The 16,693-nt window shown below is 44.5% G+C and overlaps 1 protein-coding gene across 1 annotated transcript; it reads left to right on the forward strand.

The window, feature by feature from the left end:
* Window positions 1-8,146: 8,146 nt before the first annotated feature.
* Window positions 8,147-16,497, forward strand: LOC134737777 (sulfotransferase 1C2-like). The gene is made up of 5 exons (XM_063648516.1): window positions 8,147-8,695; window positions 12,354-12,480; window positions 12,959-13,053; window positions 13,202-13,382; window positions 16,136-16,497. The coding sequence occupies exons 1-5, from the start codon at window positions 8,618-8,620 to the stop codon at window positions 16,246-16,248; spliced, it is 594 nt and encodes a 197-aa protein (XP_063504586.1). The 5' UTR covers window positions 8,147-8,617; the 3' UTR covers window positions 16,249-16,497.
* Window positions 16,498-16,693: the final 196 nt, after the last annotated feature.

A 16,693-nucleotide genomic window follows, 5' to 3' on the forward strand; every position in this document is an offset into this window, starting at 1 on the left:
ATGGGAATGTACTATATCTTCATCTGGATGGTAGTTATGTGGGTACATATAGAAGTATAAATTAATCAAGACATAAACTTACACTTTGTGCATTTGTCTGCATGTAAACTGTGCCTCAATATAAAAAAAAAACTTGTTGTAATAACAGTCCTCAAATATTGCAGTCTAACCTCTCACAGAACAGAAACAGACCTGAGATTTAGGTAACTCTCTAAGTAAGTCTTGGAAGTTGGGATGGAATTCTCAGCTGGACTGTCCAAGCTGGCAACATGTGCACCTAACATGGGCACCTAGGCTGTGATATGCCTCAATAGAAGCATGGGTCTCCATGGGTCTAGGGAAGGTGTTTCTCCAAATCTCCATGGATAACCAAACCCAGAAGAATCACTTTCCTTTCTGTAGGGAGAGTAACTCCAGGTTAAGACAAGGAAGAAGGAAGGGAATTCCTGGAGGCCTGCTCCAGGCATTTCTTCAATATTTTCTCTCAATTCCCCATCTCCATGGGCATCCACAGGACCAGGAAGTGACCTCCTGGACTTGCGCAGGCCCCTGGACTGGTGCCCTGCTGCTGTTCTTCCTCCTGGCAGTATGGAGGTGCAGCCCTGCCAGAATCTCACCAGTAGAAAGAGTAAGGCCTATTCTGGCACAGTGCTGAAGATTTTGTTCCAGTTCTACCCAGGAGCCATTCAAATTGTCTCTTTGTTTGCCTGAACATATTTACCTGTAATGAATGACCACAGCTCTGTGCCCAAAGCACTGAATACATAAAACCCGTGTGAATCTCGACTTTCATTTACTTTTTACTTTCCCCTGCTGGTACCCAAGACCACGGTGGAAGAAATGGCTAAGTATAAGGTGGAGGAGACAAGTGAGTTAGAATGCGGCTTGTTACCCCCAGAAGAATTTTCCCAAGTGAATGGAATCATTCTTCAAAAGAAAGTATGCGATTTCTGGGATAAGGTCTGGAACTTCCAAGCCAAGCCTGATGACCTGCTCATTGCTTCTTACCCCAAAGCAGGTATGTACATGGACATGAGAAGAGGGAAGTAGAAGTTGGAGCATGTATCAGCACCTTATGGGGTCATGTAGTAAAGTCAAAGAGCAGAGGAAGGAAGTGTCCTTGTCTATAAATCAGACAGAATGGCAAAGGATCTAAGATTTTTCTATAAAACTATAGGGATTTTTTTAGAGGCAGAGTTGTTGGTATATCAAAAATATATAACTAGTCAAAGCAGATTCTTCCAGTTAAAAAAATCCATGTTATTCATTTTTTTTCTTTCATTCAACAATTACCTATCAAGAATCTTCTAAATGCCAGAGACTGGCACCAAGCGTAGTGATCGGTAAAATGTTCGTTATCTTTGTCCTGCAGGGATTTACAGTACACTCTAGAGAAGAACATTAAACCATTAAACAAATCATTTCACAGAATTTTGATTACCTGTGATAAGATCTTAGAAAGAAATGTAGAGAGGGTGTAATGAAAGAATATTGGGGGTCCTAATTCAGATTAAGGAATCAGTACTCTGAAATTCTCAGCTGCTGTGATTATTATATAGGGAATGTATTATCAGTTTGCTGTGGCTATGAAACAAAGTACCACTAACTCAGTGGCTTAAACAATAGATATTTATTGTCTCACAGTTTGGGAGGCCAGAAGTCCAAAATGAAGGTACCAGCAGACTTGGTTTCTTTTGAGGGCTGTGAGGAAAGGCACTGTTCCAGGCCTCTCTCTTTGGCAGGTATATGGCATCTTCACATTCACATTGCACTCTCCATGTGTGCACATCTACCTCCAAATCCTGCCTTTTTATATAGACATCAGTCATACTGGGTTAGAGCCATCGTAATGACATCATTTCTATTTGATTACCTCTATAAAGACTCTATCTCCAAATAAGGTCACATTCTGTGGTACTGTGGGTTAGAACTTCAACATATTAATTTGGGGGGCACACAAGTTAGCCCATAACAGGGAGCATGGAGAGGAAGGTTTCCATATGCTGACAGGAGCAGTAGGACTTACTGATAGATGATATATGGGGGGTGAGAGAAAGAGAGGAGACAAGCTTTGGGGCTGGAATGATCAGGTGGATGCCAGTGCCAAGAACTGACTCAGGGAAGTCCAGGGAGGACCAGGTCTGAGAGGGGCCTGACATCTATTAGGCAGGAATATATGAAAGGAGTCAAAAATGGACTGGGGAACACAAGATGTTATGTGTTGCCATCCAGAGAGAAAGAAAGTCCTTGGACTAAAGGCGAGAGTGCAAATGAAGGTGAGAGAAACCTTGAGCTGTATTTTCCTCTTAGAATTACTTGAGATCCAGGGAAGATGACTTGGGGTTTCTCTCTTCTGGCTTTCTCACTGAGTGGCCTCTTGTATTGGGATGGGAAAGCCTGGGGAGGGAGAGGCAGGAGCCTCCGCAGATGGTAGGCAGGTTACCCTAAGCTCAGTTTGGGACATGTTATTTGAGTGACCTTTTTACCACTAAGTGTTGAAGTCAGGGGGCTGTCAGATTCTCCACTTCTTAAGCCCTCTCTCTGAAGATATAACTGGAGTTGCTATAGATGTGAAATCTCAGGTTAATTTCCCTACGTAAGACCTGATAAGTCATCAGGTATTCATGATTTATTGGAAGGGTGCTCTTTACATAAAAAAAAAGAACCAGTAATTTATGAATCAGGAAGGGAAGGGGAAGTGGACCAAGTAAAGATCTGGAAGCTAAAGCCTTCCCTGATGTTGTTAGGGCAGGAGGGGAAGGAGTGGAAGAATGGAGACTTTCTCTATTAGGCCCTCCCTTCAGCAGGAGAGACACATGTCTAGCAAAGCAGGTAGCACTAGCTGAAGCATGAGTGGCCAACGCTCTAGCATGAAGGTGAGGGGGTGCAACTGCTGGACAGGGGTCTGAGGAAGCCCTAACAGTGTCTACTAAAGATGATGTTCAAAGCAAGGGAAGGAAGGAGGTGTCTCCAAGTCAGAAAGCATAGAGGAAAAAGAGGGCACAGGACCTACCCCAGAAGCTTGGCTCCTCTAGCTCTTGGAGAGAGAATGGTCACTAAGTAGGTAACCACTGTCCTTGTAACCCAGTGCCTGAGCGCCCTCTTTGAACCTGAAAGCTCTGACCCCAGAGGCCAGTTTTGCCTCTAACCAATCACATGGCCATCAGATGTTGTTTTGTGTGGTCTTGTAAACAGCCCCAGCAGCAGCCTGGAGTGACTACCTGGGTTTCTTTCCTGACTCCATCACTCAACACAGATTCTATCCTGACTCTCCTCAGGCACAATGTTCCCCTAAAACTTGAACAGCCTTAGCTACAAAGGAAGGGAGGGTTATCCAGGGTCACATTCTTGAGTTAACTGCCACTCTAGCATGGCACTTATCAATGTGTAATAAGCACATTATGCACAAGTAAAATAATTATAATAAATAATTTAATAATGAATAATAAATCTGTTTTTTGAGTACTCGTAATAAACTGACATTTAAAGCTATATTTAAAAATAAAAAAGAAAATTCAAAGACTAGTACAGTGCAAACAAATAATTGAAAAAGCTTGAAGCAGTGCCTGACACTGATGCTACATGTTAGCTACTTTACACCATTTCTCCAGGCCCCATGACCCCAAGTCCCTGATTATCTAAAACCAGCATTTTTTGTTTATTTAAAGATGGAGGCTAGCTCTGTCACCCAGGCTGGACTGCAGTGGTGCCATCATAGGTTACAACGTGGAACTCCTGGGCTTAGGCAATCTTCCCACCTCAGACTCCTGAGTAGCTGGGACTACAGGGAACACCGCCACACCTGGCAGACTTTTGTTTGTAGAGATCGGGTTTCACTATGTTTCCCAGATTGGTCTCAAACACTGGCTTCAAGCAATCCTCCTTTGGCCTTCCCAGGGATCAGAAACATGAGCCACCACACCCAGCCCAAGAACAGCTTTTGATCTTTGTTCTACCTCCTGCCCCTGCCGCTGCCCAATGTCTTACCTCTGACAATTTGGAAGTAAAGGGAGAGGCCCAAGCAAGATTTCTAATGAAGTATTCTTAGCAGTAGAGAGCAGAGTGTTCAATCACTAAATCAGCATAAAAACCAGGATAGAGCTGTAGATCCAGAGAAAGATGGTAATCAATAGGCCAGCTTGGCATGTCATACAGAGTCACCCTGGCCTCTTTAGGAACCAAGGTGCCCTGTGTGAGAATAACAAACAATCTCAGGCTTTATGATGTGCCCAGCCACAGACAGCTGAAGCTGGCTGAGATAGCTGCAGTGGGTTTGTTTGGCCAGACAGTCTGGCTCTGTTGCCCAGGCGGGAGTGCAATGGAATGGTCTTCACTCACTGCAACCTCTGCCTCCCGGGTTCAAGCAATTCTCCTTCCTCAGCCTCCCAAGTAGCTGGAATTACAGGCACCTGCCAGCACACCCAGCGAATTTTTGGTATTTTTAGTAGAGTCAGGGTTTCACCATGTTGGCCAGGCTGGTCTCGAACTCCTGACCTCGTGATATACCTGCCTCGGCCTCCCAAAGCGCTGAGATTATAGGCCTAAGCCACTGTGCCCAGCCAGTGGTTTTCTTTCAGAGTAGATAATCCCTGCCAGTCGAGGTAAGGAGCACCAGTGGGAGGAGACCAGTTGCTGACATAGACTCATGGAGGCCAAAGGTGCCCTGGAGCAGTCTGGAGTGGTCAGGCACTCTGGAATGGACGGCTTGTGCCCTCTGGTCAGTCTCCCTTGCCCCCTGTCTGCCCACAGGAATTGGTCGTAGCCCTGTGTCAAAAGGTTGCTCTGTGACCCACAGAGCATGTGTGATGCAAAGACCTGTTGCAAAGGTGTGTGTGTGGATGTGTATGTGTGCAAGCATGTGTGTGTCCACTGTAGAGGTGCAGGAACTAGGCAGCAAACATCTATGCTCAAATGCTGTTCAAAGACTTCACACCTAGCCCTCAATAAGTTATAGTCCCATGGAAAAACCAGTGCAGATGATATAACAACAAGCATGGAGCACTACTGGCAGGGTGAAGGGAACATGGCCAAAGAACAGTTCCTGGAAGTGACACCTGAAATGATAAACTGTTGTCATTACTAATTTTCTGCCTCTTCCTCCTGCCAGACTGCAAACTCTTTGATGGCAAGAAACAAGTTCTGTTTAACTTTGTACTCCCATGGGGCTGTTTCTACAGTATTGGCTGAATTGATTTATCCCTCACAGCCACATGCAATTTGGCTCAAATCCCAAGGCTATAACCTTAGTGCAACTGATGAAGGCAAAAAATGACCCCGTTTGCCCCCTTCTTCCCCGCTAGTGGGCTTGGGAATGGGCCCTGCAGCCTGGGCTGTGTCACGCACACTCTCCACGCTGTGCTTCTCCACCCTGAGTCTGAGCAACCATCGTGGTATCCCTGGTGGGTGAGGCAACCCCGTGGGGCTTTTCTGAATCATTGATGAGAGAGAGGTGGGGCGAGGGTGTTGGGGGGGCAGAATGTACAATGTACCTTTGTTCATAAAAGAAAACACTGGTCAACTGCTTTATGTAAAGCCCCAACTCCACAGTATCTCTCTCCTGTAGGGGACTTTTGGCAGAAGAATTTGGAGTTGGAGCTGGGCTGAGCCCACCAACAGGGCTGGATCAGGAGTAGGAGTGGGCCTTCTTACTTGTCATGGGCAGGAAAGATGACTGTGAGCCATCTGAGGACCATAATGACTGAGTACATATTTCCCAATTAGAAGACTGGGTCTCTTTTAGGCATTAAGTGGTTACTGCCCACAGGGCATTAAATCAGGTGTAATAGGAAAGAGGAAAACCACAAGTACCAGGAAGGAAATCAACTGGCCTGCAAATCTCACTTTCTGGCGGATTCCCTGAATTTGCTTCCCAGCTTGGGACTGACAGTCCAGCTCCACCCATAACCTTCCCTTCTGTCCTCTATGTCTGCTAAGGTTTCTTCTAGTTTTCATCTCTGTGTTTCTCTACATTGTGCTTCTTTAGCTCTGCCACTATTTTTCTTTTCAGCTATGTATGCTCTGCTATTTAACCCTACTCATTGTAGGTTTTCATGTCCAACCACTTTATAAATTTTCCCAGTCTTTTTAGTAGTCTCTTGTTTCCTTGCTCATATTTTCAACTTTCTCTTTTATTCCTTTGCACTTTTTTTTTGAGACAGGGTCTCACTCTGTCACCCAGGCTAGAGTGCAGTAGTACAAACACAGCTCACTGCAACCTCAATCTCTTGAGCTCAAGCGATCCTCCCATCTCAGCCTCCCAAGTAAGTAGCTGGGACTACAGGTGCGTATCACCATGCCCAGCTAATTCTGGTATTTTTTTTTTTAGAGACAGGATTTCACCATGTTGCCCAGGCTGGTCTCAAACTCCTGAGCTCAAGCAATCCACCTGCCTCAATCTCCCAAAGTGCCAAGATTATAGACGTGAGCCACTGCCCCTGGTCTTCTTTGCATATTTTAAACATAGTTATTTATATTCCCTATTAGGCACCCAATAACTGAGGTCACTAGGGGTTTAGTTCTTCCACCTTTTTTTTCTAGCTCTTGTTCATAGGGCTTTTCCCTGATTTGTTTTGTAATTTTGTATAAAAAGCTCTTTCCTCCCTGTCTTGATCTCATACCTACATTGGAACATTTCCAATCTAGAATAGTTTAAGTTAACTTCTGGTACAAGCTGGTAGTATGATTTCATATCCATGCATGTAGTATGAAAACAGGATTGTGGTTATGAGTTCTCAAGAAAGCCTTTTTCTGCACCCAGAGGCGAGGCAAGGAAATTACCTTACCTCTCTTTGTCAGTAGGTGATGTTTCTCTCTCTCACCTTTCACTGAGGTAGCAGATTTGAGTTTCTCTGGCTAATGCATCGGTCTCTGTTCCTAATCTGTGCCTCACTAAAGTCCAGGCCTACCAGCCTCTTCCCTGAGCAGAGGTCACTGAACTGAACACTGGGTGTCCAGAGGGTGAACCTGCTCAGGGCAGCTGTCATCAAAGCCTTTGCCCATTTCTCCATCTTGTAGCTCCCTCCCTCTTCACTTTGGTCCCTGGAGGGTACCCTTATTTTCTTACGAGCCTGATTATGCACTTCAATGATATGTTTGGTATTTTAATCAGAACCTGCAGGTATGTGATTAACAGGAAAGATCTTCATAATGTTCAGGCCACCATGTCTCCAGCAGTGAAAGTACGTGGAGAGACCCTTGAAGAGTGAGTGGGACTGTCCAGATGTGTAGAAATGAGGGCCTGAGGGAGGCACAGGGGCGTGGGGCAGCAGGACCAGGGCATGTGGAAGGACAGAGTGTGAGCTGGCGTAGAGGTGGAGCTGAGAAAAGAGACTAGAGGCAGGAGAGCTTTGCAGTTCTTCTAAGGAATATGGACTTCAAAAATGGTTAAAGGTGGTTTTCCAACTTTTCTTTTTAGTACCAAAACACTTTTTTATTTAACAAAAATTACCATGACTACATGATCCAGCAATTCCACTTCTGGGTATATATCCCAAAGAAAAACAGGGTCTCAAACAGATACCTGTACATCTACATTCAAAATAACATTATTCACAATAGCCAAAAGGTGGAAACAACCCAAGTGTCCACCAATGGATGAATTGATAAACAAAATGTGGATATACAATGGAACATTATTCAGTCTTAAAGAGGAAGGAGATTTTCTGCACTAACTTGACCCAGCTCCTCTGACATGATTTGCATGAGCCTCTGATTCCCACACTAGAGTGGAAGCTCCTTAGGGAGAAGGTCTGTGTTTTTCTTGTCTTTGTTGCCTTTTCCCCTAACCTCAGCTTAACACAATGATTGCACAAAGTGCTCATTAAGGCTTTTAAATGAGAGAGTAGAGGCCGGGCACGGTGGCTCATGTCTGTAATCCCAGCACTTTGGGAGGCCGAGGCGGGTGGATCATGAGGTCACCAGATCGAGACCAGCCTGACCAATATGGTAAAACCCCGTCTCTACTAAAAATAGAAAAATTAGATGGGCATGGTGGCACGCACCTGTAATCCCAGCTACTCGGGATGCTGAGGCAGGAGAATTGCTTGAACCTGGGAAGCAGAGGTTGCAGTGAGCCGAGATCACGCCACTGCACTCCAGCCTGGTGATGGAGCGAGACTCCGTCTCAAAAAAAAAAAAAAAAAAAAAATGAGAAAGTAGAAATCATGACTCACAGGCCAGCAAGTATACATGTTTTTAGAGATGACACAAGTGATTGCAAACAGGCCGGGTACATGAGACAGCCTGATGCAGGCACATGGGGGTCATCTCTGGCTGGCAGGAAGGTGAGGGAGTCCTCTCTTCTCTGGTCCTGGCTGACTCTGCCTCCGCAAGACATCACTTGCCCATTCCCAGCTTCTATCACCTCATCCTTAAAGTGACAGAGTAAGTTAACTCTAAGGCCCCATCCAGGACTCAAGCTGTGTGATTCTACAAAAATGAAAATTATATCAATAATCCCATTGTAAAATCCCAAAAGAAAGTCAAGAGACTAGCAGAAGGATAGGTGGGTGATGGGATATCCTGGACAGAGCCTGGATCATGAGGTCCCCGTGTAGTGCTTGTACTACGCAGATGTTTCCTCTTGAACTATTTTAAAGGTGTGGAAAAAGCCAAAGCAATGCCCTCTCCACGGATACTAAAGACTCACCTTTCCACTCAGCTGCTGCCGCCGTCTTTCTGGGAAAACAACTGCAAGGTAAGATACCAACAGCTCCCTGTGACAGAAGGGAAAGTAAGCCAACCAAAGCGAGTCCTGCAGACCCCAACGCAGAGCATTCGTCATCACCTTTGCCTCTCCACTGTCTCTGATGCTTACCAGCAAAGAGAAAACGTAAAGTTCTACACTCAGCAGGACATTCACCTGAACAGTTTCAAATAGGACATAAAAGCAGGATCCAGACTTAATTTTTGGAGGGAACTAGAGACATGGGGAGGCAGTGAGTGCAGTAAGCGTAGCTGTGAAATGAAGGTGAGAAGATGGTGGTCCCAGGCTGCAGGCCATGGGGAGGTTCTCTAACAGACCAGGGAGGGAAGAATGAGAGGAAAAAAGCTAAAGCTCTCCCCAAAGGGGGCCGGGCGCAGTGGCTCACGCCTGTAATCCCAGCACTTTGGGAGGCCGAGGCGGGTGGATCACAAAGTCAGGAGATCGAGACCACGGTGAAACCCCGTCTCTACTAAAAATAAAAAAAAACTTAGCCGGACGCGGTGGTGGGCGCCTGTAGTCCCAGCTACTCGGAAGGCTGAGGCAGGAGAATGGCGTGAACCTGGGAGGCGGAGCTTGCAGTGAGCCGAGATCGCGCCACTGCACTCCAGCCTGGGCCACCGAGCGAGACTCCGTCTCATTAAAAAAAAAAAAAAAAAGTTCTCCCCAAAGGGTAAACAGATGAACAGGCAGAGCAACGCTCTTGAGGACACCCCACCTCAGCCTCTGGTAGACTCTGCGTTCTTCGTTTTATTTATTCTGTGACTTTATTTGTATGCACCCCAGTGCCTATAAGTTCCTGGCACATAGAGGGCATTAGACACGTCCTTGCTGAGTAAATACGGAAGGTGCTGTAGAGCAGGTGGAGTCAAGGGTACAGACTAAGCTGCCAGCCTTGGTGAGAAAGTGGGGCACTGTTTCCTTAAAGGCAAGAATGAAGGGGAAAGAAGGGCTAAGAAAGATATGTTGCTAGGGGATTGGAGTGAAGTTGGAGGACTCAAATAAATGACTTCAGTCCTTTTAGTAATAATATTGGATAAGGGGACAAAAACTTCCATTTCCAGAATTATGGCAAATTAGGTATTCTGAACCCCTGAAGCCCTTATATGTAGAACATCCAGGATTACTGCATAAAAAAAATCACAAGTTTCCTTTTAATGCATAACTGAGATCGAAATAAAGTCCCTAAGTTTAGAAACTTCAGAGGAAACTGAAACTCAGAGAGGCAAATTAAGACTGGGACTCTCCTGGGGAAATCTGATGACCTGGATAATCCAGCAATTTAAGTTTTAATGGCTGCACAGGGACAGGGTCAAAGCCCACAGCACAAGGAACCAGAAGAATGAGGAGCCAAAGCTGGGACCACTGAAGGGCTACATCCTCAATGGATGGGTGGAGGAGGCAGAGGAAGACCTCAGGGAACCACTCTGCCTTGACCTAGGCGCTCAGCTCCCTTGAGAATGTATAGCCACAGGTTTACTCTCTCAGGGTTTGAGATTCAAAATTGCACTCCTTGCATTCTCCAAGAAACTACAAGCAGAGAAATTACACAAGGTGGTCCCCACAGCCAGTGTTCCCAGGTCCTCTCTGCAGGGACACAGCTGCAACTCAGACCCCCATAGGATCCCCACTTGGGCTCACCATCCCACATTACAAAATACACAAAAGAACAAGCCACCATGAAATGCAGTCTTCAGAAAGAACCCGTGGAAGAGTCAGACCTCAAGAACTTCAGACAATGTAATTATCAGCTCTAGAAATAAGAGAAGGTTCAAGTTGTGTGAATAAATGAAAAAGTGAATCAAAAATAAAATAAAGAAATAAGATGCTACTTTTAGACACAGAAGTATTAAGTAAATAAATGGAATTTCTATAACAAAAATATAAAATCATGGAAATTAAAAACTCAAGCATAGGATAAAGTGCAGAACAGCTGCACAGAAAATTAGTGAACTCAGACAGGAAGGTTTGAGTGTAAAGGTTTGAGAAGAGAGGACAGACCTGTGGCTGGAGCTAACAGCCAAGAGATGGAGCATGGGAGGGATTAATAAAAGGATTATCAAGCAGCAATGAAGAGGAAGAAAACTGAGGATAAAAAATTTAGAAACTCGGGGAATTTTTTAAATCAGCATTTCTTAAAACCTTCTTTACTGGTGCTTGGCACCTTGGTAAGTTGGAGAAGAGAAGATGGGCAGTAGGACTTAGTAGACAGTAACAGAGTCAATGCTTTCAGGAGCAGGGTTTCTCAACCTTAGCACTTGCTCTAAAGGGCCTGGGACTTGATATAATCAGGCATGGAAAGACATGCAGGTACAGTGGTGACTGTCATAAGGAAGAAGTGTGTCCTCGCAGATCCCTAGAACAGGAGGCATGGCATGTCACACACAGCCTCACAGGGAAGCAATGGGATAGGTCAGGAGGAAGAGAGAGTGAGTAGAAGACATGGGCAAGAGCCTTGATGTGGTTTCTTTGGGAAGGAATAGATGAGGCTAGGTAGGCAGGCTTGGGATTGGCCAGTTTGAACCACTGCAGCAGGCTTTCAGCCACAGGGGCTTGGCCTAGTGGTCTGGTATCTGACCCTGGGGTGGTCAGGGCAGGTGAATAGTGGCCCAGTGTGTAAAAGCCCAACAGTGGAAGTGTCGGGGGTATAGGCTCTGGGGTGTTGTAGGCAGTTCCTCCAGAGTCAGCAAAGCCCCAGGATGTCAAAGCATCAGACACAGAATATAAAAGACATAATTAATAAAGCACTCCTGACATTTGGGGCAGATTTTTCTTTCTTGTGGGTGGGAGGTGTGAGCAGGGGGACTCTTCTGTGTATTGCAGAATGTTGAACAGCATCCTTGGCCCCTGCATGGATGCCAGTAGCACCACGACTCCAAGCTGTGCAACCAAAAACGTCTTCAGACATTGCCAAACGTCCCCTAGTGGACACAATCATCCCATCATCCCCAGTTGAGAACCACTTAAAAGTGAAAGAATAAAAAAGCACAGCATTGAAATAGTTGGTCATAGATCTGAGATGCGTAGTCAAGAGGCCCATTTGGAATTGATACCGTTAAAATGTGAACTGAGTACTGGATAAAAGGTCAGATTTGGTAAAATGAAAGGTTGGGAGGGTAGAGGGTTGTGAAGTTGTGGGCAAAGCGGAACTTGAAGGGATGTCTGTAGGGGCAGAGCTGAAATGATTAGAGATGGAAATAATTCAAGCCGAGGAGGCCAGGAGAAAAACAGGAGCTATTTTCTTGCTGCGTGGCTCAAACTCTTAAACATGAAGCTTCTGTGCATCTTTGGGAGGGTGCGGGAGGGGTCATCAGTTTACGCTGATACCGTGGAAGTCTCCTATTCACATGGCAGGTCGTAGTTTATAGAGAAAGATTTTGCTCCTGATACCAAAGGGGCAATCAGGCAATCTAATCCTCACCAATCCCTAATTGATTAGCTAATGAAAAAGACTGAGTTTCAAGTAGAGAGCAGACTTGGCGACGAAGCAGAGACAGAAAGAAGAGAGAGGTCACACGGCCAAGTCACAGGGCCAGCACTGCAGAACTGAGCCAGAGTGCACAGCAACCCTCAGGATGGCTCCGCCTAAGGGAACTCTGTGAAAGTCCACTTTTTATACCATCTTTTACCCACCTCTTTTCTTACCCCAAAGTTCCTTTATGTAGCTCGAAATGCCAAAGACTGTATGGTTTCCTACTACCATTTCCAAAGGATGAACCACATGCTTCCTGACCCTGGTACCTGGGAAGAGTATTTTGAAACCTTCATCAATGGAAAAGGTACGGCAACATCCTTCACACCCTTGCATTCTCACTCCAGCTAGGCTGGGTCTAGGGAACACAGGTAGCATTTTATCCCCTAGAATGCCTGTGCTTCATCAGGTATGTCCTACCACAGACTGGGACTGGGCAGAACAAGGTGACCACTTTCTGAGTGTATGCCCACAGCCCTCAGCAAACATCTTCCACCTGATTCAAAGCCTTTAATTAGAGCCATTCTCTTCCAAAGGGTGTCCTTGTCCCTATGTGATTGCACATAATAGACAGGAAGCCACTTTAGGGAGGACGTTGGGGCAAGTAAACCCAAGGCTGTCCCCATCTATACCACCCTCAAAATCAAACAGATGAGAACCCTTAGGACATATCTAATTCAGAATTTGGGTTTTCTCTCTCTAACTCACTTCAGGAAAATCCCTAATACTCAGAAGGTTTTGTGCGATGCCTATGTAGACCATTCTGTTTCCTGTGTCTATTTCAGTGGTTTGGGGTTCCTGGTTTGACCATGTGAAAGGATGGTGGGAGATGAAAGACAGACACCAGATTCTCTTCCTATTCTATGAGGACATAAAGAGGGTGAGTGAAGGCTCTGCAGAAGAACCATTTTAAAGTGGTTCTTCAGGTGCAGAGAAATTCAAAGTTGTTTCAAAGGACATCCCAGAGAATTGTAGTATTTCTTTATGATACTCTCATTCATTCTAGTCCAATGTTACCCTTGCCGCAGGACCCAAAGCATGAAATTCGAAAGGTGATGCAGTTCATGGGAAAGAACGTGGATGAGACAGTGCTAGATAAAATTGTCCAGGAGACGTCATTTGAGAAAATGAAAGAAAATCCCATGACAAATCGTTCTACAGTTTCCAAATCTATCATGGACCAGTCAATTTCCTCCTTCATGAGAAAAGGTGTGTGGGGCCTCTTTATCATACATTCAGATTGTCTCGTAACATCCTGCCTGCCTCTTAGCAGACAATATTGAGTTTTATTAATTCCAAGACAATGCACTTCAACTATTCCTAATGTACGTTTCTAATAAAACCAGGGATTTGATCCTGTTGTAGAAGAGAGCTTTCTAGAGTATTGTTCCAGTATTTGGTTGCAAGGAACAGAGAGTCCCTCAAGCTAGACCCGAAGAAAGGGGCTTACTGTGAAGATTCACACTGGACAATAAAGGAAATGCAATCAACATAGAAAACTAAAAAGAGGAGCCACCACTGGTCCAGACCTCCCAGGGGCCGCTGGATCTCAGGGTCCAGGACTCAGCAGCAGGAGGGATGTGTCTTTGCTCCAAAACTCCACCACTACAGGACTCGGCTGCTTTTCATATATCTATTAGGCATGGCTTCCTCTACTGACCAGCTTCCCGTTTCTCCACCCATTACAACTTTCTCCCACTTTATAACTTCTGATGACTCAGTTTCTGCTCATAACTTGGTCTTGACCCTTGCCCAAACCTGCTCTACTTCATGAGTTTCAACTACAACTACCGTTGAGAATTGCCTCATCCTCAGTAGTTCTTAGTTCCAATTCCCAAAGGAGGAATTCTAATTGGCCCATATAACATTTTTTAAGAAAAAGCTTTATCACTTTCTAATTTAAAAAGCAAAACATGTCATTGTTAAATATTAAATTGGGCTGGGCGGATTGACTTATGCCCATAATCCCACATTTTGGAAAGCTGAGGCATGAGGATTGCTTGAGGCTAGGAGTTCAAAACTACCCTGGGCAACACAGCAAGACCCCATCTCTACAAAAAAAAATAATTAGCTGGGTGTGGTGATGCATCCCTGTATTCCCAGCTTCTCAGGAGGCTGAGGTGGGAGGAGCACTTGAGCCCAGGATTTTGAGCATTCAGTGAGCTAGGACCTTGCCACTGTACTCCAGCCTGGGTGACAGAGCAAGACACCAGCTCTTCTTAAAAAATAAATTAAATCGGCTGGGTGCGATGGCTCACACCTGTAATCCCAGCACTTTGGGAGGCCTAGGCAGACAGATCACGAGGTCAAGAGATCAAGACCATCCTGGCCAACATGGTAAAACCCTGTCTCTACTAAAAATACAAAAATTAGCTGGGCGTGGTGGTGCACACCTGTAGTCCCAGCTATTCGGGAGGCTCATGCAGGAGAATCACTTGAACCCAGGAGGCAGAGGCTGCAGTGAGCCAAGATCGTGCCACTGTACTCCAGCCTGGTGACAGAGCGAGACTCTGTCTCAATAAATAAATAAAATCAGTATAAAATTATATTTTTTAAAAGTCTCTCCACCAAAACTCCACCCCTAAGAAGTAACTACCAACAGTATGGAAGTCCCTTTCTCTCTCATTTATAACATACAGATTTTTTATTCACAACAGTGAAATCATGGTATACACACTGCTTCGAAACATCTGTTCTTCTTCCTCTTTGATTTTGCATGTGCTTGAATTTATGTTGTTGCATTTTCCAATCTACAACAGTATTCCATACCAATGAAACAAACCAAAATATTCTACCCCTTTTCTCTTTGGATAACCAGTGGTAATGATTTGTCAAGGTGCCCTTCTTCAGGCTCATACATAACCATCTTTCTATACACCCTCCCTCTTCAGACTCACACAGACACAAAGATATGTAACCATAATGAAAGCTTGCTCCCTAAAATGCAGAATGAGGTCATATTTTATACCTTTACTTACCAGGATATGAGAAACCCCTCTAGGGCAAGGCGTATAGACTCATACACCTCATTGATTTTTTTGGTCCCATGTTATACCAAGCTAAGGATACATCATAATTCATCCAACTATTCCCTTAATGATAGACACTATAGTTATTATTGTTTTCAATGTTTGTTTTTATGCATAATGTTACAGTAAATATCTTTGTGCATAAATTATTATTTCCAGATGCTTTTATTACTGTTGCATAATTTTCTGGAAGAGGCATTGGTGGGGAAAAGAGAATTTCCTGTTTAAAATTAGTTTAAGTTGTTGTTTGGTGAAAAATAGTATCTCATTCATATTTTTCCAAAATAGTTTTTTATTGAGATATAATCAAAATACCAAAAATGCACAGATCTTAAGTATACAGTTCAACCCATTTTGATAAATGTATACACCCACACTACCAGCACCCCAATCAAGATATGAAACATTTTCATCACCCCAGAAAGTTTCCTCTTGTGCCCCTTTTCAGTCAACGTCTACCTCCAGGGACAACCGTTTTTCCAATTTCTATTACTCTAGATTGATTTTGCCTGTTGCTGGACTTCACATAAATGGAATTTCACAGTATTTACTTTCCTGTGTCTGGTGCCTTTTGCTCAACATAATGTTTTGAGATTCCTCCATGTGGTTGTGTGTCTGTAGTTCATCCTTCTTTTGTGTCTATGTAGTAATCCATCAGGTAAATACACTATAGGTGGGGCCAGGTCATGCAGGCCACTAGCTGCCTTGGGTCAGTTGTCCAGCTGACTTACAAGTCCATCCCCCTGCACAGAGTCCCCTAGGACTGCTTCTTAGAGGAGAGCTGCTCATGGACAGGTGTCCACTGAAGGGGGAATTGGGTGAGTCAGGTATGTGGACAGGCCAGATTCAGTATGGGCACTACACCACTTTACTCAGGGACACCACATCTTTCAATCAGAGAGTGACACTCCTGTCTGGCCTTCCTTTTCCTAGGAACTGTGGGGGATTGGAAAAACCACTTCACTGTTGCCCAGAATGAGAGGTTTGATGAAATCTATAGAAAAAAGATGGAAGGAACAGCCATAAACTTCTGCATGGAACTCTGAGCAAGATGTAAATAAAATTAACAGGTGGATGGCAAGAGTGCAAATACTATCTTCAGTCCTTCAGTCCCAGCCAGAAGAATCTCTGAAAGCATATTGTGAATGTATACGATGTAGTACAAATGATTTCTGTGATGATTAACAGTATGTCACCACTTCATTTTTAAAAAGGGATCATGTCTAATGCCCATTTTCCCAAGTATTCTTTCCTAAGTAAGATATAAGATAGATTAATAAACTAAGTAAAACATATCACTTGAATACAAAAGGATTGTTTTAATCCCCATTATTCTGGAAAGTGTGTCCTAGTCTCCCAGTCTATAATATCATACTACCTTGAGTATAAGTCCAAATATTAGGTTATATCTATATTAATAACAAAATTTCTGGCATCTGTCCTGGCCATTCAGGCAACTCCAGCCTGGGCTGAGTCCTGGAGTTCTGTCTG

This window comes from Pongo pygmaeus, chromosome 12 (genome assembly GCF_028885625.2).
Source record: "Pongo pygmaeus isolate AG05252 chromosome 12, NHGRI_mPonPyg2-v2.0_pri, whole genome shotgun sequence".
NCBI lineage: Eukaryota > Metazoa > Chordata > Mammalia > Primates > Hominidae > Pongo > Pongo pygmaeus.